Source organism: Anabrus simplex, chromosome 7, assembly GCF_040414725.1.
Source record: "Anabrus simplex isolate iqAnaSimp1 chromosome 7, ASM4041472v1, whole genome shotgun sequence".
NCBI lineage: Eukaryota > Metazoa > Arthropoda > Insecta > Orthoptera > Tettigoniidae > Anabrus > Anabrus simplex.
Genome location: NC_090271.1, coordinates 197,967,543 through 197,989,373, shown reverse-complemented (window position 1 = coordinate 197,989,373; position 21,831 = coordinate 197,967,543). Strand labels below are relative to the sequence as shown.

General features: G+C 40.1%; 1 protein-coding gene across 1 annotated transcript in view; it reads right to left on the bottom strand.

The window, feature by feature from the left end:
* Window positions 1-13,367: 13,367 nt before the first annotated feature.
* LOC137496880 (alpha-tocopherol transfer protein-like) overlaps window positions 13,368-21,831 on the bottom strand; it is a 253,478-nt gene continuing 245,014 nt past the window's right edge. Inside the window, exon 8 of the mRNA XM_068228656.1 lies at window positions 13,368-14,072. Coding sequence (XP_068084757.1) covers window positions 14,029-14,072 — 44 coding nt within the window. The 3' untranslated portion in view covers window positions 13,368-14,028. The remainder of the gene's footprint in view (window positions 14,073-21,831) is intronic.

The following is a 21,831-nucleotide window of genomic DNA, read 5'->3' as shown; positions in this document are numbered from 1 at the left end:
AACATATATATCATCAAATTCAAGGTAACCAAAGTTGTTCCGATACATAAAAAGGGTAGTGAAGAAGATGCTGGTAACTATAGGCCTGTCTGCCTCCCCTCTGTATTCTCCAAAATACTGGAAAGAATTATGTACGATAGACTGTTATCATTCTTAGAGAAGCATAATATATTAGCTGGTTGCCAGAATGGCTTTCGTAAAAATAGATCAACTACCACAGCATTCATTAACTTTATTGAACGGATATATGACACACTAGATGGGAAGGGTGCATGTTTAGGTATTTTCCTGGGCTTAACAAAAGCTTTTGATATAATTGACCACAGCTTGCTTTTAGAAAAGTTATACATGTATGGAGTTCGGGGAATGGCCTATGACTGGTTCAGATCATTTTTAGGGGATAGAAGACAGATTGTTGAAATATCATATACCGGTACTGATTTGAGCAAAAATGTAATTAAGAATGTGTATTCCTGTGCCAGAAACATAGATCATGGTGTTCCACAGGGGTCAGTTTTAGGACCATTATTATTTTTAGTATTTATTAATGATATCGTCCAAATTGTCGATGATATTCAAGGAGCGCAATTAACTTTGTTTGCAGATGATATTACTGTTTTTGTAGCTGATGAAAGTTCTGAAGGGTTAGAATTGAAGGCAGTCAATATAGTGAGTAATATCCTGAGCTGGCTTGAAGATAATAAATTAATTTTAAGTAAACAGAAAACTTCTGTGATTAGATTTCACCATAAGATTAATTTAAATATGGAAATTAGTCCAATATCATTTGGAGAGACCATAATTGAGTACTCATCATCAACAAAGTTTCTTGGCTTGTGGATGGATGAATCATTAACCTGGGAAAAACATACAGAGTTTATAGGGAAAAAGCTTAGTAGAATTTATTTCATGATAATATCTTTGAAAAATAGTTTTAATTTAAAGGCTTGCCAAATTATGTATTTTGCATATGTCCATCCCATACTAACCTATGGAATCATTTACTGGGGGAATTCACGATATAGCGAAGTCATCTTTAAGTTACAAAATAAAATAATTAGAGGAATGGCCGTTGTCGGCAGGAGGACAAGCTGCAAGAAATACTTTAAACTTTATTTTATTTTACCATTGCCTAGCCTTTATATCTTCCATACACTTGTATATATGAAGGAGAATGTAAACAGCTACACCATAAACTCTGATGTACATAGGTATAATACTAGAAATAGACACAGTCTGCACATAGAGCCACACAAAACTAAGCTATATGAATCAAGTTTGAGTTATGCAGGAGTACATTTATTTAATAAATTACCAGACTACATTAAGCAGATAAAACCATGTTCAAAATTTAAGAAAGAATTATTCAAATTTGTTTCTAACCATTGTTTTTATTCTATTGAAGAATACTTAGCTCTTGAAAATTCACTAATGTATCACTTTTTTCTTAAATCTGTGCCTCTTTACCACATTGTATATTTCTCTTTATTTATCATGGCATGTATATTACTGTTTTATCTTTTGTTACTGTAAATATGATTATTGACGTGTCCCATATCACTGTATGATCAGTTGGACGAAATCCAATACAATACAATACAATACAATACAATACAACATCTCTTGCTAGCTCAGCAGTCTAACTCTCGGGGAGGGTTCGAAACCTTTAATATGTAACCCATCTCTTTAAAATGTAAATTCCTTTTCAGTATATGTAAAAACTACAAATCTCTTTTAATGTATAGCTGGGATAGAGAGTGCTTTACCCTCTCGAGCTCCTCTTCATTTTGAAGTTGAGGTGACTACGTTTTCATAACCGTTTCTTCTCTTTCTTAAAGTGTTAAAGTTTTCCCTGTACGAGTCACCTCAATAGCTTGAGATTAGCCCCTGTGTAATTGGCCTAGCGCCACTTAGGTATTTTACAAGCGTTCATGTAGGAGTGCAAGTTTCGCCTCCTTTCACCTTGTTTTAGGGCCATTTATAATTTATCACATATTTTTCTTTGTAAGGCCCTGTAGGTTGGGTACTAGTTACCCCTGTTTATTTATAAGTGCGCCTTGAGGGCAGTTTGTAGTAAAGTTCGTGTATGGCCTCTTAATAGGCTTGAAAGACTGAGAGCGGGTCAACTCTTTCTGGTATTTTGAAAGGTGCCTCTGGGAGGCATGACATTTTGATTGCTGGGGGCTAGTGCTCCATGTAATTAGGGGCGTTCTTCCCTTTGGTATTTTGTGGTTGTGAGCTTGGACTCAGAAAGTATAAACTTTGTGCTCGAAACCCAGAACTTGTTAAGGTCCCGAAACTTGTAAATTTATTCTTGTACCTGATTTGTTCAATGTTATTTCACCTAGTGAAAATATGTTAGATTTTCTTTAAATCTTGGCTTCCTGGTCTTGGACCTGATTGTTGGTTATTGTTATTGGTTAAAGTCTAAAACTCCTTGTTAAATCTTGTTAAAGTTTTGGTATTTTTGTGAAAATATAACCTTTAATGAAATTTTAATGCATCTTTCGGCTTTGTAGTGAGACCCATTCCAGCCCGCACCTTCTTTCACCTCTGCCTTCCACGGATAACTCCGTAACAACAACAAAAACAACAACAACAACAACAACAATAATAATAATAATAATAATAATAATAATAATAATAATAATAGCCTACGGAAAACTATCTTCACTGGCTGACGTCAGTGGGAATCGAACCTACTATCTTTCGGATGCAAGCTTACAGCCACACGCTCCTAACAGCATAAGTAACGCTATCTATTGATAGTTGCGATATCTTCTACGACTGGCGACAGTAGAATTTGAAACTACTATCTCCCGCATGCAAGAGTCGCGATATCTTCAGCGGCTGGCGACAGTACCAACGCGCGTCAAGATAGAACAATATTTATTTGTATAGGTTCTGCCATTTCAGTCGTGAGCCCGAAGTCAGTTTAATGTACGGTAGTCTTGTACAGAGCACACATCCTGTCGAGCTCATCAAAGGTATGTACCAGTCACAACTGGTAACGACGTTTCAATTTTCTGCGGAGACAGCGCTTACCGGCAGTCCGCTGCTTGTTCGCCGTGTAATAGTCTCTAACATACAGTACATAGGGGAATTATAAAATTAATCAAATAAAAATGTTGCACCAGCCGTGTAATGTAGGGGGTTGAGATTATTACCTAGAGGGCTCGGGAGTCGGTTCTCGGCCAGGTTAGGATTTTTTTAAATTTGCATTTAACGGATTGTTTGTAGCCGAGAGTTCGATCCCCGGACAGGTTACGGATTTCTCTGAGTAGTCTTCTCTTCTAGGCAAATGATGGGCGATAGTATCTAACATAAGACTACGGCCTGCAATGTCGTAAGAGGCTACTAAGAGGGGAACAACTAAAAATATGTACCTTGTCCGCCTCTGTAGAGTAGAGGTGTGTTCGATTCCCACCTTTGTCATCGTGGCTTCTAGGCAAATGCCAGGATAGTACCTAACTTAAGGCTACGGCCACTAGTTCGCAGCCTGAGGTAGGTACGATTCCCACACATCTCCTCCTCTGGTTTTGATTCCCGGTTAGGCCGAGGTATTGTTATATATTTTTCTCTATATTTAGTGCTCTTTACACGCTATGGGGTACATGCTATTGCGGCGACCTCACCGGGAATCGAACCCGGGGTCTCCGGGTAAGAGGCACGCAATATCCGTAATAATATTAATAATAATAATAATAATAATAATAATAATAATAATAATAATAATTATTATTATTATTATTATTATTATTATTATTATTATTATTATTATTATTATTATTATTATTATTATTATTATTATTATTATTATTATAGTTCATGGTGGTTCATTGTGTGGATGGTTCATGGTGTAGGTTACTGTAGTCACGTCGTAGTTCGTGAACGATGGGCAACGGTTGAGTGGCCTAGCAAGTGGTCCTGAGAGTCGGGATACCAGTTGCTATGGAATGGGAGTAGGCAACTAAGACATATTCTGAATCATGGCCCTCCTTGTGCACAGGCGGCTAGGACTATAAAATCCACCGTTGGTCCATAACCCGTTAGAGGAGAGATCCTCACTTGGACTATGTGCAAGGAGAGTAGCATCCTGCCTCATGAAGCAAGCCTCGGACCTATGGGAGTAACGGAGTCCCAATCCCACTTGACAGGCGAGGGACTCCTTGGAAACAACTTGGCGACCGAAATGGCATTCGATGGGTGGTTATCAATAGTAATGGGGCTTGTGGAACAAATAAAGTAGAACAGACTGAGTCAGCTAAGAGGATGCTCGGATGTGCTAGGATTAAGTGATATTCGGGTAAAGGGAGATAACGAGGAAGAGATTATGAAGTGTACTTGACGGGTGTTAGAAAGGGAAGAGAAGAGTATAGGGCAGGGCTGTTTATCAGGAATACCATTGCACGCAACATAGTTTATGTTAGGCACGTAAATGAGCGAATGATGTGTGTAAATTTGGCAGTTGGAGGAATTAGGACGAGAATTGTCTCAGTGTATTCACAATGTGAGGGTGCATATGAGGATAAAGTTGACAAGTTTTCTGAAACATTGTCATAGTGGTCAGAGTCAACAGCAAGGATAGAATAGTGCTAATGGGCGATTTCAATGCGAGAGTTGGGAATAGAAGATATGGAAGCTGATGGGAATGGGAAGCGTTTGCTGCACTTCTGTGCTAGTATGGATTTAACAGTTACGAATAAATTCTTCAAGCATAAGGCTATTCACTGCTACACATGGGAGACTAGAGGTACCAGATCAATAATAGACCATATCTTAATCCGACTTCGAATTCAGGAAATCTGTTAGGAATGTACTAGTTTTCCGGGGATTTTTCGATTATACAGATCACTATCTGATCTGTAGTGAACTAAGTATCTCTAGGCCTAGGGTAGAGAAAGTGAAAATCTGTCTGCAAACGAATAAGGGTAGAAAATCTCCAGGACGAGGAAATTAGACAGAAGTACATGGATATAAGTGAGAAGTTTCGAACAGTAGACAGTAAGCATGTTCAGGATATAGAATGGGTGGCATACAGGGATGCTGTAGAAGAAACAGCAAGGGAATGCCTAGGAATACCTGTGTGTAAAGATGGGAAAAGGTGAACATCTTGGTGGAATGATGAAGTGAGAGCAGCTCGTAAATGTAAAAAGAAGACTTATCAGAAATGGATCCAAACAAGGGCCGAGGCAGACAGGCATTTGTACGTAGATGAAAGAAACAGAGCGAAACAAATAGTTGTAGAAACCAAAAGAAATCGTGGGAAGATTTTGGTGATAACCTGGAAAGGCAAGCTCAAGCAGCAGGGAAACCTTTCTGGACAGTAATAATCTTAGGAAGGGAGGGAAAAAGGAAATGAACAGTGCTTTGAGTAATTCAGGTAACTCATAATAGATCCTAGGGAACCATTGGAGAGGTCAAGGGAATATTTTGAACATCTTCTCAACGTAAAAGAAAAACTTCCTGCTGGTGTTGCGAACAGCCAAGCTCATGCGGAGGAGGAAAATGATGTTGGTGAAATTACGCTTGAGGAAGTGGAAAGGATGGTGAATAAACTCCATTGTCATAAAGCAGCAGGAATAGATGAAATTAGGCCTGAAATAATGAAATATAGTGGGAAGGCAGGGATAAAATGGCTTCATAGAGTACTAAAATTAGCATGTAGTATTGATATGGTACCTTCAGATTGGACAAAAGAAGTAATTTCACCTAACTATAAACAAGTGAACAGGAAGGATTGTAACATCTATCCAGGTATCTCATTGATAAGTGTACCATGCAAAGTATTTACTGGCACCTTAGAAGGGAGAGTGTGATCAGTCGTTGAGAGGAAGTTGGATGAAAACCAGTGTGGTTTCAGATCACAGAGAGGCTGTCAGGATCAAATTTTCAGTATGCGCCTGGTTCGAGTAATCGAAAAACGCTACGAGAGGAATAGGCAGTGTTTATGTTTCGTAGATCGAGAGAAAGCATATGACAGGGTACCGAGGGAAATGATGTTCGCCATACTGGGGGGCTACGAAATTAAATGTAGATTATTAAAATCAATCAAAGGCATTTATGTTGACAATTGGGCTTCAGTGAGAATTGATGGTAGAATGAGGTTCAGGGTACTTACAGGCGTTAGACAAGGCTGTAATATGGATCATCTGCTGAAAGGTATAAAATGGCAGGGAGGGATTTAGTTAGGTGGAAGTGTAGTACTCTGGCTTATGCTGACGACTTGGTCTTAATGGCAGATTGTGCCGAAAGCCTGCAGTCTAATATCTTGAGACTTGAAAATAGGTACAATGAGTATGGTATGAAAATTATCCTTTCGAAGACTAAACTGATGTCAGTAGGTAAGAAATGCAACAGAATTGAATGTCAGATTGGTGATGCAAAGCTAGAACAGGTCGATAATTTCAGGTATTTAGGTTATGTGTTCTCCAAGTATGGTAATATAGTAAGTGAGATTGAATCAAGGTGTAGTAAAGCTAATGCAGTGAGCTCGCAGTTGCAATCAACAGTATTCTGTAAGAAGGAAGTCAGCTCCCAGACGAAACTATTTTTACATCGGTCTGTTTTCAGACCAACTTTGCTTTACGGGAGCGAAAGCTGGGTTGACTCAGGGTATCTTATTCATAAGTTAGAAGTAACAGACATGAAAGTAGCGAGACTTATTGCTGGTACAAACTGGTGGAAACAATGGCAGGAAGGTACTCGAAATGAGGAGACAAATGCTACTTTATGAATGAACACGATGAATGAAGCTGTACGCATAAACCGGCTTCGGTGATGGAGTCATGTGGGGCGAATGGAGGAGGATAGGTTGCTTACCCAGGAGAATAACGGACTCTGTTATGGAGGGTAAGAGAAGTAGAGGTAGACCAAGACGACGATGGTTAGACTCAGTTTCTAACGATTTAAAGATAAGAGGTATGGTACTAAATGAGGCCACAACACTAGTTGCAAATAGAGGATTGTGGTGACGTTTAGTACATTCACAGGTGCTTGCAGACTGAACGCTGAAAGGCATAACAGTCTATAATGATAATGCATGTATGTATAACATTATTACATTTGCGAGGTCTAGAATGACTATTAATTTTCGTAATAGTGGGGCGAGTTACCCGTGCGGTTAGGGGCTTACGGCTTTAAGCTTGCATTCGGAAGATAGTAGGTCGAATCCTACTGTTGACAGCGCAAAAAGATAGTTACCCTCCAGGCAAATTCTGGGGCTGACCCTAATTAAGGACACGGTCGCTTGTAAACAAAATATCCCTGAACTCGCCGGGAATCGAACCCGGGGTCTTCGGGTAAGAGCCCCGCAATAATAATAATAATAATAATAATAATAATAATAATAATAATAATAATAATAATAATAATAATAATAATAATATATTTGCGAGGTCTAGAATGGCTATTAATTTCGTGGTACCTGGCGAGTTGGCCGTGCGGTTCGGGGGCTCACGGCTTTAAGCTTCCATTCGGAAGAAAGTAGCCTCGAATCCCACTGTCGACAGCGTAAAAAGATAGTTTTCCGTAATTTCCTCTAGGCTGTACCTTAAATAAGGTCACGGTCGCTTCTTTTATCTCCTATATTATCGTCCCTATATGATCTATCTGTGTCGGCGTGGATCGATCCCCACCTCAGCTATCCGTTGTCCGTAGTTTCCTATTTTACATCAGGCAAATGCTTGGATTGTATCTTAATTAAGGATACGGCCGCCTCCTTGTCAGCAATGAAAGTAGTCCATACAGTGCCCTTAGGTAAAAACCCCTGACCATACCGCGAATCGAACCCGAAAACATTCCTGTCCTCGCCGGAAATCGAACCCGGAGTCACCGGGTAAGAGGCACACAATGTTAATAATTATGATAACAGTATTATATTTGAGAGGTCTAGAATGACAATTAATTTTGTGGTACCGGGTGAGTTAGCCGTGCGTTTAGGGGCACACAGCTGTGAGCTGGGAGATAGTAGGTTTGGGCTGTGCAGTGACTATGTGCTATGGGGCGAGAGGATTTGTCATACTAACTACACGACACCTCGTAATCTGAATGCCTTCAGAGTGTCATGATTATCGTTACATGCAAAATAATAATAATAATAATAATTGATTTGGTCATGCAGTTGCGTTAAGGTCTCCGGTTTAGAGGATCCCGGGTTCGATCTGCAGAGGCCACATGGTATTATTATTATTATTATTATTATTATTATTATTATTATTATTATTATTATTATTATTATTATTATTATTATTATTATTATTATTATCCGAGGTGTCGGAATGTTGTCGCGCAGGAGTACATAACAGTGACTACACAGCTATAGATTTATCCACCGATCGCAAGATAGCGACCCCGGTCAGGTCTCGGGTTTTGATTCCCTAGACAGGTCAGGATATCCGATAGAGAGGTCATCGAAATTAAACAGTGTCAGAATCGAATAACAATACAACAGATAGTCATATATTGTTTTCATATTTTTTGATAACACCACGACGCAAATGTGATAATTAATTTAATATATAATTCTCAATACTGCTGTAGGTAAGTTAAAAGTGTGCTGTACTTGCTTGCGTGTTGCTGTGTCATACATCCGGTCTAGCCTCTAGCGATGTGCAGCCAGACACAGGTGTCGCCCATTCCTTTCTATGACTTGATGGAGAGTACACATCTACATACATATATTTTAATATATGATTTAAACTTTCGCACCCCCTTTTACACATGTAAGTATCTCAGGTAATGAAAATTAAATACTAAGAAAAATGTAATTGCTATATCTGTAAATAAAGTGTGCAGAGATTAAAGACTCGTGTGTTTTTGGGCGTGGTAATAAAATGAACGTGTGTAAGGGCAAGCTCACAGCATTTGCTTGTTCTTCAATTAATTCCGTATTTTGCGTGTGTTCGGTTTTACGATAGATAGTGTTGTGTGTATAACATCAAAGAAGTGTACAAACGAAAATAAGAAGTAGTGAGCTTTTTAGCGTGCCTTCCCCTTACCCGGAGGTCCCGGGTTCGATTCCCGGCCAGGTCATGGATTCTTACCTGAACCTGAGGGCTGGTTCGAGGTCCACTCAGCCTACGTGATTAGAATTGAGGAGCTATCTGACAGTGAGATAGCGGCCCCGGTCTAGAAAGACAAGAAAAACGGTGGAGAGGCGTCGTGCTGACCACACGACACCTCGTAATCTGCAGGCCTACGGGGTGCAAAGCGGTCGCTTGGTAGTCCAAGGCCCTTCAAAGGCTGTAGTGCCATGGGGTTTGGTTTGGTTTGGTTTGGTTTGGTTTGGAGTTTGTTATCATGTGTAGTCTGTTGTTATCTTACACATCAGAGAGTTTCTGTGTTCGATTCCATGCATGTAATTTTTTACGGTAACTGTGTTATGAATCATGTGTAGACGGCATACGAAATTAAGGAGTGAGGTACTTTTATTCTTGCATTAATCCAGTGAGAACAAGGTTCGATTCCATGTGTTAGTTTTTATACAGGCGATGAACTGAGAGAACAGGGTTTTAATCTATGATTTTTTAATCTGTCACGGTGTCTAAATCAGATTTCGAACGGTGACTAAATCAGAGTTGGAATATATATCTGTAATACAGGTTTTTCCTGTTGCACGTGTTAGAGATGTTCTTTTTTCAATCTGTCATTCAATAGACAGATTAGTGTTCGAATCCATTACAGTAATAGAGAGAGAGAGAGATTTTTATTTATAGTGGTTATGTGTTTGTGTTACCTGAAAAAAGGAGTGAGGTATATTTGTTCTAGCATTACTCAGTAAGAACACGGTTCGATTCCATGTGTTGCCTGTATTAGAGATTATTTTTTAAACTGACGAAGAACTAAGAGAACAGTGTTTAAATCCATACTTTTTATTCTGTTACTGTGAGTAAATCAGGGTTCGAATATATATCTGTAATACAGATTTTTTGTTGCATGTAAATGATTTTTCATTTGAACAGAGAGATCAGAGTTCAAATCCGATTTTTAAAAATTCTATTAGCGTAATAAAGTTGATGTTTTAGTCGCGAAATGAGGAGAGAGGGGTAGTTTTATTCCATGCAATCATCATCTGCCTGCATGACAATTTCTATTGTTTTTATCAACAAGACACCACGCCCTCCTCCAATGATATGTTATTATAATCAAGGTAAGTTTTTCTGTTCAGAACACGATGGGAATGTATGCTGACTATTCACATCTTTACTGTAAAATAACAACAGACTATATATGTTCTAAATACAAAAACAAATTGTCGTTCTTGGTAGAGGGCACAGCACAATGCATTTTTACGATCTTCTGTAACAGGATTTTTTAACAACATGTTTTAAGTTGTTCAGGAGAGGAGGTCACGCGACGGATGGAGACACAAAGCCTTAGCGACGGTGTAGTTAGGCTTCCTTCAAAATAGTAGAGGGGCCATCTAGCGCAGGAGGGCATCTGTCTGTATAATTGTGTCAGATAGCGGTAAAACTGCAAGAAGGAGGAGGGATTGAGTTGACCTCCGCGACGCCACACTGTCGGATACAGAGCATTTCATGGTTTTCTATTTTCATATCAGACAAATAAGATGACGTTCGGAAGGGGTATCTCGCAAGATGACGTCGGGAAGGGGCATCTCGTTATAAAACTACTGTATGTACTGTCAGGTTAGACCCCGCCTAGATGGTGTCAGAGAAAGGGTCATGTCGAGAAGAGCAGCTAGCCTTAAAAATAGGATCCTCTGAGGTTACGCCCCCTCTAAGATGGTGTTCGGAAGGGACATGTCGAGAAGGGCAGCTAGCCTTAAAACTAGGGTCTTTAGGCTCCTCTAAGATAAAAGCACGTCGGCTAACTGGAATTGTTCATTAATTAATTTCTCGGAAACGGCTGAGAATTGCGCCCTACTACTTGCACCTGTTATCCTCCTGGTCATGCCCTACACGTGTACCAAAGATGGATCGAATCAGTCACCCATGCGCCGTAGCCTCCCCTTGTTAGAAAGATCCGTTTCATACTCGCCGCAGTCCTTTTCAGTCTACAAGATATTACATTGCAAGCTTCAAGCACTGTCTACCATTCAATATACACTGCCTGACAAAAATTTAAACATTTAGAAGTGGAGGAGGAAACGAAATGGAACGTCACATGTTGAGAGGGTATTTGATGCTATCTCAGTGATTACAAATGCGAGTCAATTTTACAAAGAATTTGGCAGTACGAACACATTTATCAGTATGACGTTGCACCCCTTCTGGCCTGGATCAGTGCGATTCAGTTGGGAAGGGTATAACAAATCCGTTGTATCTTTTCCGGAACAAGCTGGCCCACAATTGTTGTAACTTGTCCTGGATACTGGTACAGGGACGGAGTTGACGTCCGAGCTGGCCCCACACATGATCTATCATGGACATATCTGGGGATCTTCCCGGCCACGGAAGTAACCTCAACATCATGCAGACAGTTCGTAGAGACAAGTGCCGTGTGCGGACGAACATTGTCCTGTTGAAGAATTGTACCACGATACTGTAGCATGAGAGTGATGCAGGATGTCCGTGACGTACCGTTGAGCCGTCGGACTTCCCTCAATCACTACAAGTCGCGACCTGAAGTCATACGCGATGGTTCCCAACACTATGACGCCAGGAGCCTCTACAGAAGATTGGAAGAATGGAACCTCTCCCCAGGTCGCCGTCCTAATCGCAGACGATGGTCATCCGCGGTAGTGCAGCACCACGATTCAGCGGTAAATACAATGCGACGCCATTCAGCAGCAATCCACGCTTCCCGGTCACGGCAACTCACCAATCGCAGCCGTATGTGTTGTGGTGTTAACGGCAACCTATGCATGGGACGTAAGTCCCTTGTCCGGCTGCTGTTAGTCTACGACCAATGGTGCGAGATGACAAATAATGTTGCAGGAAGTCCATTACTTGTTCTAAGATGGAAGGCGCAGATGTTAAGGGGTCATGATGTGCTTCGTGCACAATACGGCGATCCACCCTTGTGGTTGCCAGACATGGTCGACTGGAAACTTCACGATGAGTATGCCTGCCTCCACGTTCCCATGCAGTCTAATATCGGGTCACTGTCACATCCGAATGTCCCACAAATTCAAATATTGCACAATTAAACCAGCCGGCCAAATGGAGTCCCACAATGAGGCGCCTTTCAATCTTTGGCAAGTGCTGATAACGCTGCCCCACTCGAATACGCGGCATCTCAATGTCCTTCAGTGATCACTCAACATCTGACGCTATTGACGCCCTTTATATTTCCTACCAAGTCTGGCAACAATACTAAACACGAAGAACACCATTACACTCTGGTGGCAGTTCTACCAGTCAAAGAGAACTGCAACTCTAATCATTTTCATATCCACCGATAGTGTTTCGTGTACGAAGTTACATTGTCATCCGGCAATTTCTTCTGAACGCTTCAATGATTTTGTCAGGCAGTGTGATAAAATGAACACACGTAGCCGGTTTGATCATATTAAATGGATAATTCGAAATGGGATATCAGACTTTTATTTAAAGAAAGGAGCCAGAGTAAGTTCCATAGTAGATGTATGACGTCATTAAGAGCAATATATGGCAACGGGACCTGGCTTGAAACGGGGCTTAGAGGTGAGAGAGGGATTGATAATAATGACGATGAAGATGAACCCGAGAAAACAAAACCTCTTCAGTGTCTGATACTTCGGTTATACCATCTCAAATGATCAAATAACATTAAAATCTTCTCCGTAATAATAATGGACCTAGTTCTAATTAATTTAACCTTAACATAATTGTTTAATATTTTTAAAAAAATGTTACGTCCCACTAACTACTTGGACAGTTTTCGTTTACTTGACAGTAAATCTACTGACACGAGACTGATGTATTTGAGCACCTCCAATTACCAATGGACTGAGTCAGGAACGAACCTGCTAAGTTGGAATCAGAGGACCAGCGCCTCAACCGCCTGAGTCAATTAGCTCGAAACGTTTCCACGAGAAAAAGTGAACAATATATAATATATGTTCACCGTATAGATTTTCAGTTATTTGTGTACAAACATACATGTATTCGCGAAACTTTGTGGCTCAATTTATGGTATTCTTTGATGAAATTCAAATTAAACTCAACAGTGGTATCTGCACGAAATAAAATATGTTTTAGTTTATTACGTGACATTGTTTTGTAATGAAGAAACCGTGTATATGGGTATATTGTAGGCTGTAAGTAGCTTGATTCTCTGAAGGTGAATTTAACTCACTCGATTTTATAAAGTTTATATTATATTCATCACGGTTTTAACACACAGGGTGAAAGCTGTTGTAAAACAAATATCTAGAGAAGGGACGAAATCAAAGAGAGAAATTATCACATATTCTTTATTTTTTAAGAAACAACAATTATTTACAAATCTTATTGCATAAGCTAGTACTAATAAAATCTCTACAATTATGTTTACAAAACACTTGGAACATTTATCCCACGTTAAAATCAATAAAATATACATGAATTATGTGAATCATGGAATGTTTGGAGATTTGTATTTCTTTATGTGAATGATAATTGTAGGCTATTTTTGATTATTTATAAATAATATGATGTGGAAGCAATGGATTACTTAAAATATCGTAGGTATTAATATTAATGACTGCCTGTAAATTGAAATATCATTTACTTGCATCAAGAACATGAATACTTTTCTCAATAGGGACGTTTTAAAAATTTAACCAAGAGGAATGGTTTAATCTGATATCATTGCCTAATATACATAACATTTCGGGCAAGCTTTAGAGAGAATAATACAATGGAAAATCATTGGCATCTTAAAATGGGCTGTAAACGGTACAAATATATAGTCTCCCATTATTACTGCGATGTGCAGTCTGTTCCTTGGCTAAATCATTAAATGCAAGTTTTATTCTTACCACTAAATAAATATTTGTATCAAAATATAAATATAATAAAATAATGTGTAAACACATGACATCTTGATGTGAAGGAAGTTGTGCGAAGGCTGCACCTGATAATATGCTAGGATCATTCCGTACTACGTTTCTTCTTGTAGACTGGTGTAGCCGAACTTCAGTGATTCTGAAAAGAAAGTTCAGTACGGTATATAATTGATGAAAAAACAGTATGTTTTACAAAACTTTATGACTAAGTAAATTATGAGGATATTTTACAGTAGTGCAGAGGTTTACTTTGGCATTGCTAATCTTTATTCAAACAAAAGGTCAGCGTAGAAAAGAACCATGGAGTCTGATCTGTTTTTCTTCTGAAAATAAAAATCCACAGCCTGTTTCCAGTCGTTCGAGCGGGTTAGGAGTGAAATGAATGAAGCCCTCATCTATCGACGAGGACAGGAAATTGTGCCGGATGCCGAAGCCTGTCGCACTCCTCTGGGGCAATAAAATAAAATGATATTGGAGAGTGTTGTGGAATGAAAGATGACAGGGAAAACCGGAGTACCCGGAGAAAAACCTGTCCCGCCTCCGCTTTGTCCGGCACAAATCTCACATGGAGTGACCGGGATTTTAACCACGGAACCCAACGGGGAGAGGCCGGCGTGCTGCCGCCTAAGCCACGGAGGCTTTCTGTTTTTTCTTGTACATACACAGATTTAGTACTTTATTAATCTGCCTGAAGTTACAAGGAACCACAAGGATTTAGAATATTACAACAAACGTATATATTAATAGCTTAGAGCAGTTATAAACAAATACAATATAAATATCAAAAGATAGATGCCATCCTGGAAGTGGTTTTCCGTGGTTTCCCACTTCTCCTCCAGGCAAATGCCGGGATGGTACCTAACTTAAGGCCACGGCCGTGTCCTTCCCACTTCCTTGTCTCTCCCTTCCAATCTTCCCATCCCCCCACAAGGCCCCTGTTCAACATAGCAGGTGAGGCCGCCTTCGAGGTACTAGTCATTCTCCCCAGTTGTATCCTCAGACCTAATGCCTCACGCTCCACGACACTGCCCTTGAAGGGGTAGAGGTGGAATCCCCCGCTGATTCCGAGGGAAAAACCAACCCTGGAGAGTAAATTGATGAAGAAGAAGTGTCTCAATATACTAATTTATCCCTTCAGTACTGTGAAGGGAAACAGCGTGGATGACATCTTTGCTGAGTTTTTTGCAGAAGTCAACAAGTTTACGAAGAAGTTCACGGCGTGTGTCCTACAAGATGGAATAAAGGAGCCGACAATTTTGCCATTCACCCAAGAAAGCTACATGCTTTAGTTTTGGATCCCTCTAATCGTTTCGAAAGATACATTGAGCCGGCGATTGAGGTTTACACAGAAAAGAGATTTATGAACCATGACTCCAATGTTTAAGCCTATATTACTACATCGGGCTTGAGCATTGATCAGTTAAAGGATTGTTATTTGGTAGCATGGGAGGTAATGCACAATACACCTGGAACATTTTGAAAGTGTTAGATATCCCCACACTTAACAGCATTATAATTAAGGCCATTAGGCCCTCTCTTCCATCTAACCAGAAAATACAGTATCTACATGTGTAAAATTAAAATAAATATACTTACAATTGAAACATCTTGCAACTACTAAACAATACAATATCATGATGAAAAGCAAAAATAAAAAATAGGGAATAAATAGGAAAATTGATGATGATGATGATGATAATTTACACAATTATGACATGATTACCTAATTTCATTTAACCTTAATAATAACAGTGAGATTATATAAAGTCTATAGTTTGAGGAAGGCTAAATCTACAATATTTCCACAACATAGAATAACAATTTAGGACTTCATCTATTACTCAGTAGGTGTCGGTGACAAAGTTGCCTAAAACTAGCAGGCTCCTCTGACAGAGACGGGTAGTGTATTCCACTGTCGTGTCCAAGAAATAACAAATGAGTTTGTGTATCGTGTGGTGCAGTAAGATGGAATAGAGAAGAGTGTATCAGATTTTGACCGAGTGCCGAAACTGTGATTGGATGAGAGGTGGTGAAATTGACTGTATAAGTCGGGAGGTGAGCATGAGGAGAGTATTCGATGAAGAAGGCATAAAGCATGAAGATTACGGCGCTGTTTGAGTTTTAGCCAACCGAGTTCATCGTAGGCAGGTGTAACATGGTCAAAGTAACGTAGGTCACATATGTAGCGAAAACAGGCATTTTGCGCGCGTTGAAGTTTGTCGTTAAGAGTAGCAGTCAGGTCGTTGTACACGGTGTCACACTAGTCGAAATGAGGCAATACAAGAGTGCAAATGAGGCCTTCTTTTAATACTCGAGAAAATATATTGCGGAATCTTCTAAGAGAGTTCAGTGTCGCAAATACTTTCCTGGAGATGCTGGTAACCTGCTGTTTCCAGGAAAGATGTTCGTCTATAATAACACCGAGATCTTTGACAGATTCACTGAAATCAATGAGTGAATTTTGTAGGTAGAGTTTTGGTAAAGTGAAGATGCTTATGGTTTTTGAACAAAGCCGAGGATGTGAAAGTAATAAGCTTGAGATTTTACGTTATTTAATCTAAGTCCATGCAGGTCAGTCCAGTTACAGTTTTCTTGTAAGACTCTATTGAAATTTTTAATTTCAACGGTTAGTCTTTCCGGTTCACAGTGCAAATATAATTGTATATCTTCAGCGTACATGTGGTATCTGCAGCTATTAAGCATTCTGCACCACCACCTTCATTTTATAATTGTTAATCTTTTCCACTTTGTGTGATAATCCCCTATGAAGGTGTTGCATTCCGTAAAGTATGAGTCCAAGCAACTTTTTTTTAATTGTGCATACGAATAGTTTATTTTTTCCAAGTTGTAACATTACGTCTACAGGCGTTTTTGTAAAATTCAGGATCCTTGTGGTCACACACAGTACGTATGCTGATGTCCTTGTGAAAATATATAAACTGAGTGGCCAAAAGTCACGGGAAGAGGTGCCCCCTTAGAAAGTATGCAGTGCATGACTCCTGAGCGTTGCAGCTAGCTGCGGCGTAGATGAGCACTCTGTCACAGACACCAGTGCCGTGGAGATGGCAACACGTCGCGAGTTAACGACTTTGAACGTGGGATGAGCATCGGCGTACGGCGCATGGGTCAGAGCATTGAGGAGATTACATGCGAATTCGAGTTTCCGAGGTCAACAGTGTCGAAGGTGGATCTTCAATGTCGCAGAGATAATGTTACCACCCGCGTAAACCGCCCACGGGAGGACCACAGGTGTTTAACGAACAGACATCACGTCACCTCTGCAGAACCATACCGGACGCTCGACCGCCCAGTTGAATGTTGGAAGTCAGCAACACATTTTTACCAGGACTAACGAGACTTCTGCATCGCTTAGGCTTCACCAGCGGACGACCAACTCGTGTCCCTTTGCTGACATCTCGACACAGAGCTCAACGACGTGCATGGGCCCGCGAACATCGGCAGTGGACCATGAAACAGTGGTGGCGTGTGGTATGGTTCGATGAATCCTGGTTCCAGTTGTATCGAGCTGATGGGCGCGTGAGAGTGTGGCGTATGCCCAATGAAGCTATGGATCCTGCGTGTCAACAAGGTTGTGTCCAGGCGGGAGGTAGCTCAGTTCTGGCCTGGGCGGCGTTCTCATGCTCGCAATTAGGCCCCATTGTCCGGCTGCAGGGAGCGCTGCCAGGTGAACGTTATGTGAACATTCTTTCAGACCACCTGCATCCCTTTCTGGCCATAGAGTACCCTGATGAAGGTGTCATTTTTAAACAGGACAATGCGCCATGTCACCGCTCTGTAGTGGCACGCAGGTGGCTGGAGGAGCACTCCAGTGAAGTTACGATCATGGATTGACCCTAAAGATCCCCCGATCTTAATCCAGTTGAGCATTTATGGGATGCTGTCGATGCTAGTGTACACTCCATGAACCCCGCACCAACTACACAAAACTAATTTATTGTGGGTAGCAGTGCAAGATGCGTGGAGTCCAGATCCCTCCAGAAAGATTCCAACAACTTGCAAAGTCGATACCTCGCCGTACTGCTGCCGTTTGCATGGCTCGCGGAGAAGCAACTCGTTATTAACGTCACATTCAGTGTCTTCGCAAGACTTTTGGCCACTCAGTGTATATGCCACTGGCTCCGACCGCCAAGTCCCACAATTTCAAGATTCTTGAAGTGATATTTGTTAAGACAGCAGTGGCTGTGTCACGTTAGTTTCGAAATCTGGCGTTCGGATATTGCAGTTCAGGGAGATTCACATACACCTTTCTAATTTTAATGAATTATAATTTCCCTCTGGAAGATACTGTAAATTTGAAATTTAGTTTGATGATTTCAGTGGCCCTAGGAGAACCTCGATACCCTTCCCACTCATTGTTGACTATTATTACTATTGTTAACTATTAATAATGATCAAAAGTTAACTTCCCACTAAAGAACCATTATTAAATTCCATCGATTGCCAATATGAAAATATTCAAGGCAGGCGTCTATACAAATGGAGATATATTCAACCGCATAAAACTTGGCCGGGCAACGAATACAGTGGAACTTCCATATCTTGAAGCGCCTGCGGAGACAGAATACTTCCGGTTATCGAAAATTCAAGATATAGAAAAACGTATATGCTACTGAGTGTCCACAAAAAATATATCAGCTGTACTGTTATTTACTTCCTAATTTATGACACTGTTCTTTTTTTCAATGCCTACAATTTTAATATCATTCGATATTGTATTAAAAGCTTTATTTACCGGCGAGTTGACCGTGCGGTTAGGGTCGCGCAACTATGAGCTTGCATCTGGGAGATAGGGGTTCGAACCCCACTGTCGGCAGCTCTGAAGATGGTTTTCCGTAGTTTCCCATTTTCACTCCAGGCAAATCCTGGGGCTGAACCTTAATTAAGGCCACGGCCACTTCCTTTCCACTCCTAGGCCTTTCCTGTACCAAAGTCGCCATAAGACCTATCTGTGTTGGTGCGACGTAAAGCAAATAGCAATTAAAAAAAAGCTTCATTTTACCATAAGAAGTAACACTCATTTTATAATACTTACAATTTCAAATTTTGGAAAATATCTGAAATTTTCCTCTAAGCGTGCGCTCTCTACAACATTTTCTACCTGGGTTTCGAATATTCTTCGAGATGTCAAAGAATTCAACAGAACTTCGAGTTATCTGTAACGCATTAATTATATAGGATTGTAGCCTCCGTGGCTCAGGCGGCAGAGCGCCGGCCTTTCACCGCTGGGTTCCGTGGTTCAAATCCCGGTCTTTCCATGTGAGATTTGTGCTGGACAAAGCGGAGGCCGGACAGGTTTTTCTACGGGTACTCCGGTTTTCCCTGTCATCTTTCATTCCAGCAACACTCTCCAAATGTCATTACATTTGATCTGTCATTCATTAATCACTGCCCCAGAGGAGTGTGACAGGTTTCGACAGCCAGCACAATTCCTATCCTTGCCACTAGATAGGGCTTCATTCATTCCATTCCTGACCCGGTCGAATGACTGGAAACAGGCTATGGATTTTCATTAATTATATAGGGTTCCGTCGGGAAACAAAGTCTTTCGAGATATAGAAAGTTCGAGTTTCAGAAGTTTAACTGTAATTAATTAATTATATACACTCTCGAAACGCAAGCTTATTCGAAAACTGCGGAAGCCCGGTGACCGAAGATATGATGCTTGGAGTCCTACCACCTAACGATATGATCATCCTGTTTCAAACAAGAGAATTTTGAAAGAAAGTAATCTTCTGCGGCTGCAAAGTTTTGTACGGTTGAGTGTTCCGTCACTGCATTGTTCTACATAGGTTGGTTGTAGTGGTGTCAAAACGGTGCACTAGCCGCCAACATCTTGGAAACATGTGGCAATCAAACTGACGAGGCCCCTATCACACTGGGGCGAAACGCTAGTAATTGAATTGGCTTGAATAATTTATTATTAATTAGCTTATAGTCTCTAATTGTTGCAGTCATAACACTGACAGCGGCAGCATGTTGATTGAAACAACGGCCATTTCGAAGAGAATTCGGTGTGCTCGATGTTCCAACAAGGTCAACAATTTTATCGATGACAAGCATTTGTACCCATTCTTTGCACAGGAATTTGCAATGGATTAACATGTTTCTTTCGTAAAAATGTATGCGAAGTAACATGGATCTATTCACATGTTAACTGATATTTTTCACCTAAATGACGTGGCAATAACGCAGAGTATGATAAAGCTGAACAAATTCAAGACGAAATGAGGACGATTTCGGAATATATTATACAATTCAGTTCCTGCACCGAAGTTGCGCGAAATTCCCCCTCCTTCTCAGTTTCATATTGTTTGTGGCGCGGCATTGTGTCTGAAGACTCACAAAATCCATAGTTGATACCTCCCTTTTAGTCTGCTGTATGTTAATGCGTAAAAGGGCTCTTTTATTCTTCCCGTTAACACATCTTCAAGGGACATGCACCAAGTATCCCACGGGACTGGGACTAAAAGTATAATTTTTCATAAGCATCTCCGGTACTATCCGTCGTACGTTAAATACGTATATGGCATAAACGAACGAAAATAACATATTCTTAAACGATTGCCTTATACAGGCTTTTGATAGATCAAATATTAACGAAGATATTTGTGAATAATCTTCCTATAAGCCCTAACTCTATATGCGCCTAATAACACAATATAGAATGAGTAGATTCCAAGTACGTAGTTCGACTGAAATATGTCCAGCAGTTTTGCAATTCTAGGAACACTAACATAACCTGACCGACAGACTGATATCAAAGGTAAAATTCCTTTAGATCATCAGTATTACGCATGAAATAAATAATTATGAGGAAATCTTTCTAGTATTATGAATTACAGGCACGTGAGTCTCACAATTCTATGTATGTAGATGACGATGATTATTATTATTATTTATTATACCACCATCATCTAGGTATTCTCAGGTTTTCCTCGGTGTTCAGTTACAGTAGGTGGGATTCATACCTAAGCCGATCGAAATATTATGCATCCTCTGATTTTCTCTAGTTATGGATTCTTTGAAACACTATTCGTCACTTTCCTCAAAATGCTGCAGGTTTCAAAAACCACTATCTTCTGCAGTTCAACGTAATGTTCTACAAGAGGTTTAAGTGATGACATGAATAATGGGGCTGATGGTGAAGTTGTCTCAGTTCTCGTACGACTATGTTTACGACAAGATATATCTGACAAGCAGACACTTTTCCCAGTTCATTCTTCACAATAAATTTAGTTCTTGAAACTGTTGTGCCCAAGTAATGTGGAATCCCGTGTAAAACATTTGCAAACACACATGTTCCAAATTCAATAAAATGTTATATTTAGCCCTTAAGTACACACTATATTGTTGGAATTTGGGAAACAATGTTTAAAATGTGGGACTCCGTAATTTCTTGACGGCAGCATCGCAATTTCCTTACTGTTTGAGCAAGTTGTAGTTGGTTTAGTATTGCTTCAGTGTGTGCGTGTTCCTTTTGTAGGTCGGAAAAGAACTAATAAGGACTTATATGATGGCGTCCCACAACAATTTGTTGGCGATTATACTATCATTCGGAAAGGTTACTAGTCCTCGAAAGTCGTTGAACTAGTGAATTGTATTGGTTCTATCGTTCTATTGTATATCGAGGGGGTAAATGCTTCTTGACGTCCCCTTGTTCTCCTCCTTCGAATGTAATTTCAAAATAATCAGAGATTTGAAGGAATTACTGTAGTTCATCATCAGAAAAATTTTTGAAATTGCTGGACAACTTCCGACTGGGGCACAAAATTTAAATCAAAAATTATTATTCCTTCCTATTTTAGTGATTATTACCAGCATAAATACATATCATCGATTGGAAGGCATAGCTTCCCACACAACATAGCTCAAATAGA